The sequence below is a fragment of the Lycium ferocissimum genome, chromosome 3 (genome assembly GCF_029784015.1).
Source record: "Lycium ferocissimum isolate CSIRO_LF1 chromosome 3, AGI_CSIRO_Lferr_CH_V1, whole genome shotgun sequence".
Lineage (NCBI taxonomy): Eukaryota > Viridiplantae > Streptophyta > Magnoliopsida > Solanales > Solanaceae > Lycium > Lycium ferocissimum.
In genome coordinates this window covers 71099636-71118335 of record NC_081344.1, presented here as the reverse complement: position 1 = coordinate 71118335, position 18700 = coordinate 71099636, and the positions used below count along the sequence as shown (strand labels likewise).

Below are 18700 nucleotides of genomic sequence, written 5' to 3'. Positions count from 1 at the left end.
CATTTTTTGAAGATCCAATATGGGTGCGCATGCATTTTTGGAGAGTCCATACAACATTGGGACTAAAAGAACAAAGCTAACATCATTTGGATCTAATAGATGTAGACTGAAGAAATATTTTTCAATGCTCACTCTTTAATTGTATATATGTGCAAAATTTACAAAGTCAAATCCTCAAAGAGCTACATACTATCAAACGGAACAACAACGTTCGAGGATCGTCACACTCTGCTAACTACAAAGCTATCCAACAATAAAAAATTTACAAACTTACAATGATACAAAATTACAAGCAACCGGAATAATTGCCTCATTTGCACAAGTAAAGATACAAACTTTGATGAGAAAAATCAAATAGGATGAAGAAGAAACTCTATGGAAAAAAATAATGCAAAACCACTCTCATTCACTCTCCCACACTATGGACTCAAAATATTAAAAAAATGATAACAAAAGAATTAGAAACTCTTAAAGAAATGTTCCCCTATTTCCTGCTCCCAGCTTTACGCTTCATTTCAGCTGGCATGGCCTGCCTGCCATTCCGCTGATTTTGGCCAATTCCACTTGTCTGTCGCGATAGCGGAGGACCAACTTTATGAACCGTATTCCTAAAACAAGCGGTGAACAAAATTGTCATTAAAAAGATTGCTATTTCGTTTACTGTTCTATTATAAAGCATGTTGCTTTTCTCTTACTTTTGAGATTCAAATAAACCACAAAGACTGGGATTAGGACTAACCTTGATTCTGGGCTCTTTCTCAGCTTTGTATTTGGTCTCTGTATCTTTGAGCCATTCCCAACACTAGGGAAAGTGTTAACTTTTGAATTATTGAATTGCCAAAGCAAATCCGGCTCAGATGAATCACTGGTAGTGGCATCAAACTCATCTAAATCTTCAGTAGTAGTGATGTCAAAGTGGTTGCTCATTTGGAAAAGGTTACTTGATTTTTCTTGGTATACTTTAGATGAATCTGAAAGATATTTTTCATAAAGTACATCAGAACCATTGCCTTTTTCGGATTCCCAACATCCAAACAAGTTTCCAAATCCACGTGCATGGTCCTGTTTATTCACCATGACCTTATCTACCCACTCACCCGAGCTCATGTTATTATCATCTTCTACATAGTTTTCGGAAGGACTGCTGACAGGTGGCCAGGGAGAGGAATTTCCTAATAACTCATCAAGATCAAAACTTTGCCTCTTTTGTCTGCTGAATGCAGAATTACTAGAGACCTGGAAATTTTAAAACACATTTGAATATGTTAAATCATGATGATAACTGCATGTATCTAAGATGGAAGCTTAAAAGAATCTTTAGTCACGGTATCTTGTTTCTTAATTTTGATATACACCGATTCTCATGTGGTGCTAAGGTGCTATTTCCTTACATTTCCATATTACTATTTACAACTATTTAGCAGGTCTATCCTAGTGGTCAACGAAATGGGTTGAGAACCATGAAGTCTCAGAACCAAATCCCGGCGGAGGCAAAAACACAAGGTGATTTCTTCCCATCTGTCCAAGCCTTGTTGGATAGAGTTACCTAGTACCTGTTGCTGGTGGGGGGTAGCAGGTACCTTGTGGAATTAGTTGAGGTGCGTGCAAGCTAACTCGGACGCCACGGTTATAAAAAAAATGCTATAAAAACATTTATAGATTCAGTCGTAAAGATTTTACCTCTCTGTTGCCTACATCCTCCATTGCTCTCCTCTGGATGTTTGAATCCCCCAACATTTCTCTCCCTTGTGGATTAGATTGAAGAGGTGATGACTGCAAACCACATGGACTGCTAGTTACCTTATGACTCATGGAGACCGATTCCGTTTCTTTTCTTGCCAAGGCAGCTTTAAGACTAGCAATCTGATAAAAACGTAAATATCCTTTAGCATACACACATAGACTATGCCTGTTTGGCCAAGCTTCTGGGAAGTCAAAAGTGTGTATTTTCTTTAGAAGTGCTTATATTAGAGAATTGAGGCGTTTGGCCAAGCGTTAAGAAAAAATAAGTGCTTTTGAGTAGTAGCAGAAGCTGAAAAAAGTAGACTTTCATCAGAAGCACTTTTGGAACCTTGACCAAGCATTACTGCTCTAATATTGGCAAAAGTGCTATTAAAATTGATTATCTAAACACGAATTGCTACTCTCCAAAAATACTTTTTCCGAGAAGCACTTCTGACAAATAGCATTTTTTAAAATAAATGGATTTTAAAAGCTTGGCCAAAAAAGCTATAAGAACTTGTGCTTTAATAAGAAAGAAGGAAAAATAGGGGAGGGGGGGAAGAGAAATGTTATACCTGTTCTTTGAGCTCTTTGACATCTGTAGTGTCTTTATTTACTCGGGCAGCACCAAGTTCAACAGTAGAAACACGTTCTGCGAATTTAAGTGTGCTAATTGTTTCTCCTACAGCATCAGGTTCAGGACTTATGTGAACAAACATCAATGTTTTGGCTTGCCCACCTAAAAGGAATCACATCCCAAAAACCATAGTTTTACTTAATAGAAAGAAGAGTATCTCAGAAGATACAAGCTTGATAAGTTAATATAGGGATTGTAGCATTTTTGGTCCTTCAGTTATGCGTAAATTCTGATTTCGGTCCTTGTGATATTCGACTAAGCACATTTAAAATTCAATTAATTAAAATGTGTGATTTTAGTCCTTTTATGTAGGAAATATGTTATATTTACACTAGTTTTAGAAGTACATTATCCTTAAATATGGAGCAAAAATACAACATCAACATAACACATCGGTAGTTAAATGGTTGAACAATTAATGCTTCAGTAAATCAGTGATTATTCACAAGCAAAGGGATAAAATGTGCACAGTTCAAGTAATTAATAGTTAAAATTGCTTAGTCGGATATCACAAGGACTAAAATCAGAACTTACCAATAGTCACGGGACCAAAAGTGCTATTAACCCGTTAATATATGCCCTTACCTAGTGAGTCTTGGAGGAGTTGTGTAAGTTTGCTGTTACGATATGGAACGTGTGCATTCTTTTGTGCCAAGGCAGAGATTACATCACCTAAAGCCGAGAGAGACTTGTTAATGTGTTGTGCCTCTTTAAGTCTATCTCCCGTTACTTCAGATTTGTCTACTCTCTCACTTCCAGCAAGATCAACCAAATGCATACAACCGCGGAGAATAGCTCCAGAAGTCAAGTCTCTTCCTTGGACATGAACGGTTAGGCAGCTACAGGCCAAAAACAGGATAGAGTTATCATTTTCACTACGGGGTAGTTTGGCTGTTGGTTAGAGTTAGGCAGGTATTAGTAATGCAGGGATTTTAGGTATGCAGGATTTAGTTATTCATGTATTAGTTAGTTATTCCATCTTCTACTCTGCATAAAATAATACATCAATTGACTCATAACTTTACACATGTTTTAGTTATGCACGATTGTAAACTGGTAACCAAACATCGTACTCGGTATCCTGAATTTTATACATAGCAACTAAAATGCTACCAAACATGATTTTTTGAGCGGCTAGAAAGTAAACAAAGCAAGATGGGATATCCATTCGTACCTGTGAGAGCGGCTACTGCGGTCATTGAGCGCTGTTGCACTCACTGCACGATTTTTTTGCCCAAGATTCATCAAATCAATGACGTCGGAAGTTGAAGTCACACGAACCAGGCTTGCATCTGGTACTGATAGTCCTTGAGAAGCACTACGAATTTCTAATGTAATAATTGGTTAAGGAAGATGGAACAGTGGACTAATAATATTTCTATTGCTTACTACATTGAAAAGTTACTCTCTCCGTCCCAACTTATGTGAAGGTGTTTGACTGGGCACGGAGTTTAAGAAAAAGAGGAAGTCTTTTGAAACTTGTGATTTGAAATAAGCCATAGAAACTTCTGTGGCGATAAATCATTTCATTAAGAGTAAAATGGGAAGTTTGAAGTTAAATTGTTTCTAGATATGGAAAGATGTCATTCTTTTTGGGCTAACTTAAAAGGAAAGAGTGTCACATAAATTAGGACGGAGGGAGTAATATATTAGGGACTCAATATAAGAATGTTATTGGGTGAAAATATTACACAGTCAAGTTGGGAAAAGCTTCAAAGATCATAAAAATGTAACTCAAAGCAACTGTGAAGGATATCTTTTGTGTACACCATCAGAAACAAGGAGATCCCTAACTTGCTCGTTATATATCTCAATCATTTGCACAGACACATCATAGAGGAAGGTATCCTTTCTTTGCTCTGCAAGAAGGAATAAATCGCCTAACGCCCTGTAGTTTACCCCTCGACTTTGTTCTGTGAGATCCTTAGGCCCCGACTGAATATAAATATACGACTTCTTAGCACGTAAAAGAGGGGAAATATGATTATAATTGTACATATGAATTTCTCTTTATCTAACCATTGTGAAGGTTTTTCCTGATCCCGTTTGACCATAAGCAAAAATGCACACATTGTACCCATCCAGAACTGATCTAATCAGTTGTTGCGTGTCCGAAAACACCTCTCCTGCAACACAAAAAAAGTCAAGAAATGTAAAAGGTGAACAACCAGAAATAGAGAAGAAAAGGGCTTTTCTTAATTTTTGGCCCGTCAGCCAAAATTAATTACGAGCGCTGGTCAAAATATACAAAAACTATGCACTAATTGTGTATATCGTATCTACTTTTATGTATAGTGTATGTATATTATATGTATATTTATACTTAATATACATAATCTATACATTTGCTGGCTGTTTTTTAAATTAGATCACCGAAAGGCATTGGACTGTAATTATCTCAAGAAAAGAAGCCATGAAGAGAGCTAAAAGATGCTAAAATCAAAGTATAAATGCCATTTTGAGAATGGTCAAACCAACCTTGAGTTGCGGAGGGTCCAAATACTTTATTGAAATTGAAAGATTTGCGTCCTTTCCCGTTCTTTGATGGAACACCTATTGTTATGCTACCGTCGTCTATATGATCCACATTACTGATATAACTTGATTGCCCGGGCAAAAAAGGTCTTACTCGACAATATACTCTTATGCTTCCTGAACGGGAGCACAAACAAACAACCTTTTCATTTCAAAACATGTACGAGAATGAAGATGGACAAAGTGGAACTTTACAAGAAAGATACCTTTAAGGTCTTGCACTTGATTGTAAAGCTTGCGATTTTCTTCAAGAACTCTATGATAACCAGAAGCTGCATGTGCTAGGCCATGTATGTGCATGCCTATAGTGCAGGGATATTACAACATGGAAACAAACTCAGCTCAAGAAATTTTCCTACAGAAACGCACCGGCAAGGCAGCAACCAAGGAAAAGAAAGGCAAAAGGGGGAACAATTGTCAAGTGCATTTCTCCTACCAATATTGTGCATTTCCTCATGAAACTTCATTTGCATGAACTGCATGCCCGCTTTTGTAGTCAAAAGAGTTTGCTTCAGGTCCTGCAATGGAACATTATTGCTCACAAAATATACGTGAAAATCTAGGGCGCTGGGCCGTAGATTCCAAATATTTTGCACTTTATTTGAATTGAAGATGGAGTTTTGTTTGGTTATACTTTTTGCAGAGGAGGGAAGAGAGCACTTCATTTGGAATTTATGAAGATGGAGTTGGAAAACAGGTTTGGAGCACTTTTCAAATTTAAAATCCAACTCCAAGTTGTATTTGGAGATTTTATAACCAAACACTGATTTTGAAATAAAGTGAAAAATTACTCCGGAAACAAGTGAATAATTCCCATGGCCAACGGCTCCATGTTTGAGAGTCTGATCATGCCTGGTTTCAGTTCTTACCTTAATGTCTATTTGTTGTTGGTCAACAATTGTGTTTTGTATCATTTGTCTTCTTTTAAGTTCCTCATTGGCGATGCGATTCTCTTCTTTCACTATTGTTACATTTCTTTGGTCAACCTAATTGAGAAAGAGAAGAACAAAAACACACAAGTATGAGTGACCCTAAGAACTTGTACCTTTATGACTGATGAACTAGTGATTTGCAAAAATATGAGGCATACCTTTGTACCGGCCGAAGAATGTTTCTGAAGAAATTTGTTACCACAAGAAACTTTTGATTCCTTTGGAGTTGCTTTGTTCTGATGGAAGGTTGTGCAAATGCAGTGTCAGAGAAGAATACAAAGGGTGAAAACAAATTCAAAAATGGTGGAGAAGCCGTTATATGTTCTATTTTGGTAGAACATGAGATATAGTCAAAAGGCATCAACTGACAAAATCCAACAAAAATGTGTTTATACAAGTTTGGTGCCCAAAAGAAAAAAGAGAAAGAGAGAGAGAGAGAGAGAGAGAAAGAAACAATCAATTATGACTACAAAGTATAGATTTTGGGGGTGTTCGGTATGAAGGAAAATGTTTTCCTGGAAAAGAAGTGAGCTTTTTACTTATTCAGGTGTTTGGTAAATAAGCAGAAAATTTGTGTATAATCTAGGCAAACACTATTGGGGTTGGCATGGGGGCTAGAGGTGGTGGGGATGGGAGCTATGGGGTTGGGCGTGGGGGTGGGGTGGGGTGGAGAGTGGGTATTACCTATTAGGTAATTAATGTGAAATGCCACTTATGGAACTTGTTTTCTCTACTTCCACAAGGGAAGTCATTTTCATCATTTTTAAGGAACTTATTTTCCCAGAAAAAATGTTTTCCAAATTTTGACCAATCAAACGTGAGAAATTCGAAAAACTCCATACCAAACACTCCATTAAGCTATCAATAAATGAGCAATTGACCTCTGCAAGCTTTAGCAAGTACATCATTGCTGTATCTTAATTAAAAGTTAAACTTAATTAAACTCACCAGTTGAATTTGGCTTGCAATGCGCTGCTCGAACTCCTCAACAACCTTACTCAGCACTGACTCCACAAGCTGCAGAAAGTATAACATTGTTGTATCTTAGAACAATGGCACTAGATACCGAAATGCAATGAAATATAGTGGCAAATTACATGATAAAAGTTTGCCCTGGCCAAGCTTCAAATCTGCTTATTTTGAAAAGTGCTTTTCAAAAAAGTACTTTTCGTGTTTGACTAATTAATTTGAAAAGTACTTTTACCAAAATTAAAGCAGTACTTTGTGCTTGACCAATGTTTCAAAAGTGCTTTGGGAGAAAAGCTACTTTTTTAGCTTCTAAAAAACAACTTCTGCTACTGATCAGAAACACTTATTTTTTCCTAAATGTTTGGCCAAACACCTCAATTTTCTAAAATAAACACTTTTGGCTTCCCAAAAGCTTGGCCAAACAGAGTATAAGTTCACCTTATAATTTGGTTCCTCTCTCTACTTTGGCTAAATGTCAAAATACGAAGTAACTCTTTCGAAAATGACGCACGAGCAAGATAATTGATGCTTGGACAAGAGTTAATTTTGCAACTACAAAAATGTAGAAGGAAAATTTATCTGAATAAGGTAAGAAATTTGCTGCATTCCAACTTACATTGGGAACTTCTTCAGGCTTCTTATCAATCAGAATTGCACGAACAAGGTTGCTTAAGGAAGAGCTAGACTGTAAATTGGAAGATTTTATTAATGATACATGCCATTGATCCGTTATTGCTGCGTACTTTAGTCAAGCAGAGTCTACCTACCATTTCACCATTCATAGATTTCTCATTTATTGACATACTTCTTGATAGAGAACTTGAGAATGGCTCAGAATTTTTGCGCAAAAATTGTTTTGCTGATGTTGTGGATTTTACATTCCCACCAAATTTCCAGACTCCAGTTCCACCTGTCTTCTTCCATTCGCTGAAGTCCTTAAGTCCCAAAACACAGTTGACAACCCTCGATGATTTTCCACCCTGATAATTATAAAAAGCCGCAGCTTTATCAGTGCAGGTCACTCCCATATTAAGCAGCAAATCCAATTCACGGTCGTGAGAATGACAATGCACCACCACTAAGACTCGAAACTTTTGTATTCAAATTTCTATAAGACTTACCAATATTTCATTAAACAGGTAACAGACCTTGCACTACTACGAATAATACAGTAGGTTATTTTGGCTTTTTGGCTCACATATAAGGCACTGTACTTACCTGTTCCAAATCAGATGCCTCAAAAGAAGGAATCCCCAACTCTTGCGCAGCAACCAAAAAATTACGGACATTCTCAAAGTACTGGTATGCTGACAAGGCTGCTCCATCAGGAATAAGTGCAGAGTCAACCGGACTTTCAACAACCTGCAGTTGTTGATCAAGGTCAGTATTTACTGGTATATGCCACTGTGAGGATTTTCTTGGTAATCAATCGAGCTGAATGACACAAAGGATTCATGGAGACGACCTGGGCTGGCAAAATGGTTAAGAAAAACAAATAACCATCCAATCCGACCGATTAGACATGTGTTGAATAACTGACTTTTAAAAATGGATCATATGGTTTTAGTGTGGATATCCCTATTATCCCTATCCATTTGTTTGCTTGTTATTTTTCATGAGTTCTTGCTTTTTGGGAGTCTAAGCTTATGTCGGGTTTTAGCCTATGTTCTCACCTGACTATTCCTGAAAGGCTGAAACAATGGATAATATGGATACTCATATTATCCGTCGGTTAACCCCTTTTTTTATCCACGTTAAGTATGGGGGGCTCGGATATTTTCAACCCGCCCATTTGCCACTCCTAGAGACGACCCCAACTAATCTGGGACTTAAACATTTGATAAATTGGTTGAAATGGAGAGGTTTTGGATTATATTTTACCTTGGGCACAGCTCCAGGCTGCATTTTGTTAAGTACATTGCAAAGAATTATTCCACTCCTTAAGCCAAGCCTGAAGTCTTCCTCAGAAGGCTCAGCTGGTAAATCTTTTGCTCCCACAAATCCCACCACCTTTCTCAGCCATGCTGCTGCTTCGTACCTCCTCGTTGCTACAAATCAAAGATAAGTCCGTTCGATGTCATTCCTCATACAGTAGGATAAGTAGTCAAAATAATGCCTTTTCAGCAATTGCTGAATCGTGTCATTGTGTGAACCATTTCAATCTAAAAGCTTAAGCTGTTAAATATAAGACACTTTGTTGTTTATTTATTTCAGGACTGCAACAATAACAACATTAAATCAATTTCAAATTCATGCTTTTCTTAATCTATTCGAGAATGAGCTGACTGAGTACATAAACAGGCCAGTAGGTGTCAAAATATAAAGAAGTGGCCACATGAAGAAGCTAAGTGGATTCAACATACAGTGTATATACATAAAAAATTCACCTAGCTATACTATGTAATTTTCAGGCGACCCCTTAGCCTAAGGTAGCTCCACCATTGCCAGTAACAATGGATCTCCAACTGAAACAGGGTGGAGCTATATAGTCTGTTCTGCCGGAAACTTACACTGTACTTATAGGCAGATTTGTTTTTGACTATCTATAAATTGCTGAATCTCCTTAACTCAAGAAAAACGTCTAGTATAGTAGTGCTGTAGCTCAATAAGTCATAGATTTGAATCTCAAGTCGTGACACTCTTATTAATTTCTTAATCCTCTTATTAGAACTTCTGATTCTGCCACGGTTTGAAACATTTCAATGAGCAACAAATGCAGGACCCAAGAATGAATTACAAAATTGGCAATTAGCACAAAATTAGCATTAGAAAGTAGCTCAATACATGCTCTATGTTGTAGGTTAAAATCCGAGTGGTGACACTCTATCATTCACTTTAACCCCTAGTTAGGATTTCTGGTTGCGCCACTGCCAAACACTTCAATCAGCAACAAAATGCAGGACTCTCAATATAAAATTCTGCTAAATGGCAATTAACACAAAGGATCATCAGAAAATCAATTACCTGCTTCCTCTGCTCGACGGGCATCCAAATCAAGAGTTCTTGACCGGTTTCCATGCTGCTGAAGAACATCTTCCACCACAGACGCCACGGAGAAAGACAATGCACCATCAGCAGCCATTCTTGTTTAAATATGTAACACAAAACCGCTAAAAGAACGGATTTTTATGGCAACTAATTTCAAACCAAGCCCTCCAACATCAAAATTCTCAATTCTCCAATAAAACAAGACAAACCCCAAATGTGATGATTCAAAATCAGCTTTTTATGGCAACAAATTTGAAACCAGGTCCTCTAATATCGAAATTTTCAAGAACAGGTTTTTAGGGATATAAACTTGAAACCAGGCCTTCTAACATCAAAATTCTCAAACCCCAGATAATTATTTTGAGAAAAATCTCACTTGTGATCACTCAAACTCAGCTTTTTATGGAAACAAATTTGAAACCAGGCCCTCCAACATCAAAATTCTCAAGCCTCCAACAAACCCCAGTAATTCTTTTGAAAAAAGAACCAAATGTGATGATTCAGACAGAGGTTTTTATGGGAACAAAATTGAAACTAGACCCCTCTAACATCAAAATTCTCAAAGATTGGATTTTTATTGAAAAAAAATTGCTACAAAGCCCTCCAACATCAAAATTCTCAACTCTCCAAAGAAACAAAGTACAAAACAAACCCCCTGGTAACTCTTTTGATAACAAAAAACTAAATGTGATGATTCAGACTAAGCTTTTTATGGAAACAAAATTAAAACCAGGCCCCTCTAACATCAAAATTCTCAAAAAGATTGTTTTTTTTTTTTTTTGAAACAAAATTGCTACAATGCCCTCTAACATCAAAATTCTCAACTCTCCAAACAAAAAAAACCAAACCCCTGATAATTCTTTTGATAAAAAAAACAAATGTGATGATTCAAAATTCTCAAAGATTGGATTTTTATTGGAACAAAATTGCTACCAGGCCCTTTAACATCAAAATTGGGACATATAGATATATATATAAATAAAGAGAAACAGAAAAGTGTTACTTGTTCACCAAATAGTTGGGTATACACTACTAGTAAATAAGCTATAAAATTTTCTTGAACTTTTTAGTTATCTATAGAGTTGTAGACTACAAGCTGGTAGTATATAACTTTGGTGCTGGCCAAATTCCTTTTTTTTTTTTTTTTCCTTTTCCCCACATGAAACTACAAAAGCAATTGCTTATTTTCTTTGCCTTTTTTATACAACAAGGATTATGATTTTTGTATGCAAAAGCCACAAATATCCGAGCCTAGTTCCTAACCTCTTTCCCTCTCTATGTGGCTTTCTAAAATTAGAGGTGGCCTTTTGTAATGTACTTCCTCCGTTCACTTTTACTTGTCCATTATTTTAAAAATAAATTTTTATTTTTATTTATCACTTTTAGCATATCAAGACAAGATGATTTTTTTCCTGTTTTACCTATAATATTAATTACTTACTTCAAATTATTTTTCAAATCCAATAAAAATATGCACCAATTAATAGGGGTACATTGGTAAATTACGCACTTCATTTATTATTTCTTATGTGGTGTGCATAGCCAAAAGTGGACAAGGAAAAGTGAACGGAGGGAGTATGTATTTTCACATAGTTATACACATTAGTCTAATAAGCAAATGAAGGTGATATATTTCATGTGATTAACTTATTTACGTAATAGACATTTGAGAATATGTGAAAAAAAAATTCAGAATTTAAATAGAAAGTAATTAATAGTAATACTTTATTGTATTAGGTGCTTAATTAAAATATGTCATAATTAAAATGTTTAATACAAAAAAGTTAAGGAAGAGGAATCTTTTTGAGTATAAGAAAAATTCATTTTCCCAAGATTGTTCCACAATATTGAGGAATGCAATGAAATGGCTTTTGGTCTTGTTTTTTCTTCATTTTTTAAAAGTTTATCTTTACCTTTTTATTTGTCAACCCCGTTTGATTGCTTCAATTGAGTAGGACTAATTTTTTCGGATGTGGTTGGTATGGAGAAAAATATTTCTAAAATACACTTTATTTCACTTCTTAAAGTTAGTGTTTCTAATTTTTTTTTTTTTGCTACACTAGTATTTCATTTGTAATCACTACAAGAAATTATAGAAATTGCAACAGTTTTTTGGCAACAAAAATAACATAATGGCAAAAGTCAATATGTAGCAACAACTTAGTTTTATTGTTGGCATACATGATGAATCTTTTAAAAATGAACTTTTTTTTGTTGCCAAAATTTAATTTTGTCACCATATAGTATTGACTATTGTTGCAAAAAGTACTTTTGGCAACTAAAAAAAAAGTTGTTGCACATCGTTAATAATGAACGTCGTTGAAAAAGTTTATGTAACAACAAAAAAAATATTGTTGCCAAAAGTACTTTTTGCAACAATAATCTATCTATGGCAATAAAAAAAATTGTTGCCAAATGTCTTCTTTCTTGTAGTGAATACTTAAACAAGAATTTAATAGGAACTCTAAAGTAGCTATTTAGGACTCTTAAGCCAGAATATAAGAACCTGGAGAAACCTAGTTGCATGCTTGATTAAAATTCCAAACATCTATGTTCATTTTTATATATGCATTTGTTCTACATTTTTCAATTTTTTCCTAATTCTTTTGAGTTTTTGGCCTGCTAGTTTTTCTTTTTCTGAAAAAAATTGGGGGTGGGGCTAATTTATTCTCTATAATTATTCTTGCTTTAATAGATTCTTTGATAAAACATTTTAGATGTGTTCTCTTGGATTTTAGAGTGACAATTTGTTGGCTTATCCCGAAAGATTCGGTTAACCAAGACAGTAGGCTTTGAATATAGGAAGATTAAAAGTGTGACTATTTGTCGTGTAGAATTTTAAGGTTGGAAATGATACCTTGGAAGGCAAGTTTAGTGAATATAGTAAAATTTGACCAATTATTTGCCTCTCCCTTGTTAACTATGTGAAGAAAAAAAGATAATGATATTCTGCAATAGTAATAAAAAGAAAAGAGGAAAAAAACAAAGAACTTAAATGGAGAAACCTTTTCCCTCCACTGATATATTTAAAAAAAGGATTTCAAAGTTGGACACTTTATTGACTATATATTGCATTCGCTACATATTTATATCACTATCTCCATGCAAACAGATGAAGGAATTGCTAATTTTCAAGTTGCTTTGTTGTTAAGATGAAAGAAGAATGTTAGCTTCATTTTACACTACTATATATTATCTTTGGAATTTGCCCTTTTCTTTCAAGGTACTTCTTCTTTGAATCAATTCTCTTAAATTTTCTGTTTTGTGGCCGTTTAATTTCCCTTTTTGTCATGTCTTCTATCTATGTAAGTTCACTATCTTTTGGACATAAAAGTATGATTAACTATGAAATGCGTCGCTAATTTATCGCTAACTAGCTCATAGCTAACAAGATTTCTTTGATAATATCCGTATTAAATAGAATTAACACAGACTTTTATCGTAACGACAAAAATATTCATTTCGTCACAGACATATGATTCCAAGTTCCTCCATAAACTCACCAGTGGATCATATTCCTGGTGGGCAAAATGTCCCAATCAAGTTTGTTGAAGACGGTTACCTTTATATGTGGACTTCTACTTAAGTAGTTATTAAAAATTATATTATCCAAGAAACTAACACAACTAACTTTGGCTTAGTGCTTTACTACTTACTGGCCTTTTTCAGACTTTGAAACAAAGCATTGGTAAATATCAATATCCCAAGGTTTTTCAAACTTTTAATGAAACCATTGGTAAACCTCAATCGAAGATATGTATCTACGGTTAAAACATATGTTTTTACTTCTAACTTTAGTCTGTAATTTTTTATTTTTTTTTAATGATGGTTGTGTTTGGACCAATTTGCGCGCGTCTCGTCTAATTCTATCAGATATCTACTAGCTTTCACCAACACAAATATCAAGTAATTTTGTCCATTAAAATTTCGACATATAAAAAGAATTACCTCGAATTTTTTTTTTTTTAAATCGCTATTGAAATTTGAACCTTACAAAACATTAATTTGTACTTTTATGATTAAGTTATTTAATTTGGAGTAAACATTGAATTATGAATAAGTATTTCAGTGGGGAGATTGGATTAAATAATGAAAAAGTAGTAAGTTAAACAAAAGAAAAAACAAATCAAAGTTAGGCCAAGCTCTATTTCTTTGAAAATGGCTCCAACGAGGGAGAGAAGTTAGAATTATTACAAAAAGAAAAAACAAATCTTACATATGCCAAAGCTGTTCTTCTTTAAAAATGTCATCAAAGAGAGAGATAAGCAAGACATTATAGACTTTTTCTCAGTGTTGAAAAAAAATTCCTTTTTTTTTTATTTGTAAATTTCGTTAATAGTTAAACAATGTCAAATAAATTAATAGTATGCTTGGTTAAGCTTCTGTGTAGTTAAAAAGTATTTATTTTAGCGAATGAATGTGTTATTGGTCAAGCTTTTATGAAAAAACAATAAGCATTTTTTAGTAGTAGTAACTGAAACTATGAAGCTTAAAAAGTAGTTTTTCCGTATAATCACTTTTGGTACATTGGCCAAACGTAAATTGTTGCTTTAACATCGACATAGTATTTTTCAAATGATTAGCTAAATAAAAATTAAAATAGTCCTCAAAAGTAACTTGTTGAAAGATATTTCTGACCAAAAATAATCTTTCCAATTAGCAGATTTTGAAAATTTAGCCGAACGAACTATAAGATAGATGAAATATCATTTTATATAATTTAAAACATATGTGTTAAAGATAAATAATTAAAAAAAAGGTATTGGCACAAATTAACGTTCGAAAAATTCAAATTAGTGGCTCGGAACCGAAGCAAACAGGTCTGGACTTCGGTCCTACAGGAGCGTTTAATGGGTCCCATTTGGCCGGTTTTTCATTCAGCCGGCTTTTTTTTTTTAATTGCTAAAATAATACCTTGTGGAACCCACGTGTTTGTACGCTCATTTGTTTTTTTTTTTTTTGAACAATATCAATACTTATCGATCTGACTAATTTGAATTTGCTTTATTAAATATCTATAAAAAGTGGAAAGCATTTGGTATCAAGATTTTTTTTAATTTTAGATCTCGAACCTAAAACCTCAATAAAGATAACAAAATCTCGTATATTTCATCGCACGTTTCAATAGTTAGGTCGTTTTAGTTAGCTCGTTTATTGATTGTTGATAAATTAGTCTCTCCGTAGAGTTTATAGCTAGAGATTATAATTCAAACCTCGGTGTTCAGTATCTGCACCGAGTAAAATGCTCCCTAACCAAGATAATTTCATATTTAAGAAGGCTTAAACCCGAAACTTTTGGAAAGATGAAGAAGTACTTAACATTCATCCTCCCACTTTTTTCACTCAAGGTTATCTCAGTTCAATTTGAGCACAAATTAATTTTGTTTGACATTTGCAAACACTAAAATTTTGCAGTTATAAGTTTGGTCATGACTCTCAAGTATTTATAAAATATTACCCTCCAGTCCAAAATAATTGAGTTTTTGGCATTTAAAAGTTAGTCCAAAATAATTGATGTTTTATAAAATCAAGAAAGTATTTAGTTTTTTTTCTTTTTTGCTCTTGACATATTCCCCTATCTCCATAATAATTATGTCAAACTAAAGGAAAAAATTCATAATTGAGGATATCTTAGTCAAAAGTCCTCTTAACTTTTAGGAATTAGTGAATTACTTGATCCATGTGTCAAGCTTAAAATCTCGATTATTTTGGAACGGAGGGAGTAAGGTTGAATATGCAAATAAATAAATAAATAAATAAAATGTTCAAGTTAGTTACTAAAAGGAAAGGATAAACAGCCTTTTACAACCGACAAAATCATATTAATTGTGTAAAAATATTTTGCTCTGCTAGACAGCTAGTGTAAATACTTTTCACTTTTAGTTAAGCAATCGTTTCTCAATTGGGCAAATATAAAAGAACCATGTTAGATTGTTAGAATTATCCATATTTAATTTCTTTTCCTTTTCCTTTTTAGCTTAATTAGTTAGCATAGTAAGAGGGGTTTACGTTTTTTTGTGCAAGTCATTATGAATTTCACATGGGAAATTGCTTGCTGAGTTAGCCCAATTACTCCTCCTTGTTGTTCATATCATTACAACATTAATTAATCAAATAAATTTCGGATTATTTTTATTTTAAGAATCACACAAACCCCATTACCACAAAGAGAAAAAAAAATGAAAAAACATTTGCCTGAAAAGCGAAAAAGGTGAACTCATTATAAGTCATAATGAGAGCAAAGCACATTGCAGACAAAACCATGTTCTCTGGTATGAATATAAAAGAATATAATCATATATTAAAACAGTAAAAATTCATTCACCACTTTTGACTTTATGGAGTCCATTGGCTAAATGCCAAATTATATGGTTCTGTCAATTCTGATTTGCTGAATTAAACACATCATTGATCACTTGCTTCTTTAATTAGCATATCATCATAATTCCTTAACTATGGTTTAAAAAAAAAGATAGTACAATCAATAATTCATGTATAAGATATTAATATAATTTTATTATAAGCACTAATTTGTAGCCTAATTAAACTATTACATTTTGTACTAACCTATTATTACATAGAAGAATTTAACTAATACCTACAGACAATATAAAAACAATCAAGTGAGTTAAATTTGTTGTAGCAGGTAATCTGTCTTATTGAAATTTTCAATGTTACAAATTCCTTTTTTATGAAAGGTGTAGATATCTTTTAATAATGTAATTTTTTTTTTACATTATCTGCGTATATAAGTTAAACTCCATACACAACATAAGTCGAATTTGATCATAGAAAAATATTATCTTCTCGTTTGGTACAAGGGATAAGGATAAATAATCCTGGGATTATATTTCAGATGAATTTATCTCACGTTTGGTTGGGATAAAATGGTAGTATAACTAATCCTGAGATTAGTCATCCCAGGATTATAGTGTTATTTTATCCCTATGGGAGGGTGGAATAACTAATATCGGGATAAATAATCCCAGGATAAGTTATCCTGAGATAACTTGTTTCCAACCAAATGACCCTAAGTGAACCAACATATTTTCTGTAGAAGGCTTATACGGCGAAAAAATATTTAAAAATATTTATAGCGTTAGTATATAAAGAACCAAAATACATATTCTTAAGGGAAAGCGGCAATAAATTTATAGAAATAAGCTATCTAACAAGATTACTGCTTAATAAGTTGGTGTAGGAAATTTGAAGCAATTAAAAAAGATCAGATAGGTAAAATAAAAAGGAGTAATGTATAAAAAATAGGACCAAAAAATGTATAAAAAAAGATTGAAAAGGTGTTTTCTTTATATATCCTTCTCACCATAAGTCATAACATTGCCTTGCTTTCGAGTTGGCCATAGATAATAATTTGAGTAATCCCAAGGCAAAGCCATAGAGAAAAGTTGACTGTGATTTGCAGTGAATGGCCATACCAATTTATTTACAGCTAAGCATTAGTGTGCAATATTTTGGTTCAATACATATGCATATTTGCTTTTCTTTAAATTAAATTAATCATTCGCTATTCGAAGTTCACTAAATCTTAACCAATTTAAATTTGTCGTAAGGGAAATAATTAAACCCTCTAAGGGGTTATCTTTGGTGTTGAAAGATTTTTTATTCTGAAAGTTTGAATTTGAAATATCTAGTTAAGACTGTGTAATTTTTTACTATTTTGCTTAATAGTTCAATAAATGTTTTATGCACAATGTAATAGTATTTTGTTCGAGATCTCTTGTTAAAGGACGTAGAAATCTCCACTATTTTGCTCGATAGGTCAATACTTGTTTTGTGTGTAAGCTAACACAAAAAGAAAAAGATAAGGTGGAGAGATGGCAGCACAGGTTGTGTCTTTCACTTCTGATTATTGTAGGTGGTCCTCATTTTATTCCCAGTAACATGATATATTATGAAAACCATGGCACTCCATATATACTTTTCTCCAACTTTTCTTTAATTATTCTTGTTTCTTTTTATTTTTTCGTTTGCCCACCGAGTGGACCTAAGAAATGATCATGAAGAAAGAATCCAACCCAATTACAAGGGACAATTAGCCCTATATACGGGCAACTACTATATGCTTTATTTTTAGCTTTTATGTTGTACAATGGTTTTAGCTATAACATCAATCAATATTAGATAAATGGAGAATATGAATGAGTCTCGCTTGATGCCATGTTAAAAAGACATTGAAGCTTATTTAACCATTAAATCTAGTCATGAAGTATTATTGTTCAAAAATAGATAAAGAAATATTACAAACAGTTTATTTCCTTAAACAATGTGAGATACAAACACCTCCATCTTTTTTGAAAACATTGAGCCTAGCTAGCATGAGCTTTCTAGATCTTTTCTTGTTCCTGTCTGTTTGGTTTTGTTGAGCTTCTTGGGTATAATGCTTGCATGAGCATGCATGTAGAGGCGCATTTAAGATTTGAATTTTATGGGTCCAATATGTTATTAAAATCATTTAGCATTTGAGTTAATAGGTTCCAAACTTAATATTTATACAACTTTAGTAGATATCATAGTACAAAATGGCAAAGTTTGAGTCAATGCCAGTGAGCTAAGCCGAATCTTTAGACACTCTTTTTATACAGAAATGATATGCGGAAATGCTTCACAAAATATTCTTTAAATCCTGAAACCACCAAGCAAGGTTCTTTTTTAATACTAATCAAATTCTCAACGAAAGATTAGATCATAGTGATGCTTCAGTTTCCTTAATTTTTGTAAATTGATAAAGCATATCAACCTTTGGATAATTTATTTTAGAGAGGTAGTTTCACTAACAAACTACTAGAGTTCTAGTCCTGGGACGAAAGGCAAAAAAAAAAAAAGTTGATTAAAGATTAAGACTTAAAGCAAAAGACAAATTCCGAGGATTTGTCAACAACATTTTGGTGAAGTTTGA

The 18700-nt window shown here is 33.6% G+C and overlaps 1 protein-coding gene across 2 annotated transcripts; it reads right to left on the bottom strand.

Moving 5' to 3' along the window:
• Positions 1-117: 117 nt before the first annotated feature.
• On the bottom strand, positions 118-11008 carry LOC132050655 (kinesin-like protein KIN-14I). 2 transcript variants are annotated; one of them, XM_059442013.1, is made up of 20 exons: positions 9760-11008; positions 8677-8843; positions 8014-8157; positions 7563-7775; positions 7412-7480; positions 6775-6843; positions 5985-6062; positions 5764-5880; positions 5331-5412; positions 5101-5196; positions 4838-5011; positions 4379-4485; positions 4116-4294; positions 3534-3692; positions 2945-3198; positions 2298-2461; positions 1681-1863; positions 1098-1236; positions 740-971; positions 118-608 (listed from the first exon to the last, which is right to left on the bottom strand). In XM_059442013.1, the coding sequence occupies exons 1-20, from the start codon at positions 9875-9877 to the stop codon at positions 485-487; spliced, it is 2868 nt and encodes a 955-aa protein (XP_059297996.1). In that variant the 5' UTR covers positions 9878-11008; the 3' UTR covers positions 118-484. The 2 variants fall into 2 exon arrangements, with proteins under 2 accessions (XP_059297996.1, XP_059297995.1); XM_059442012.1 differs by having other exon boundaries at positions 740-1236; positions 9760-11005.
• Positions 11009-18700: the final 7692 nt, after the last annotated feature.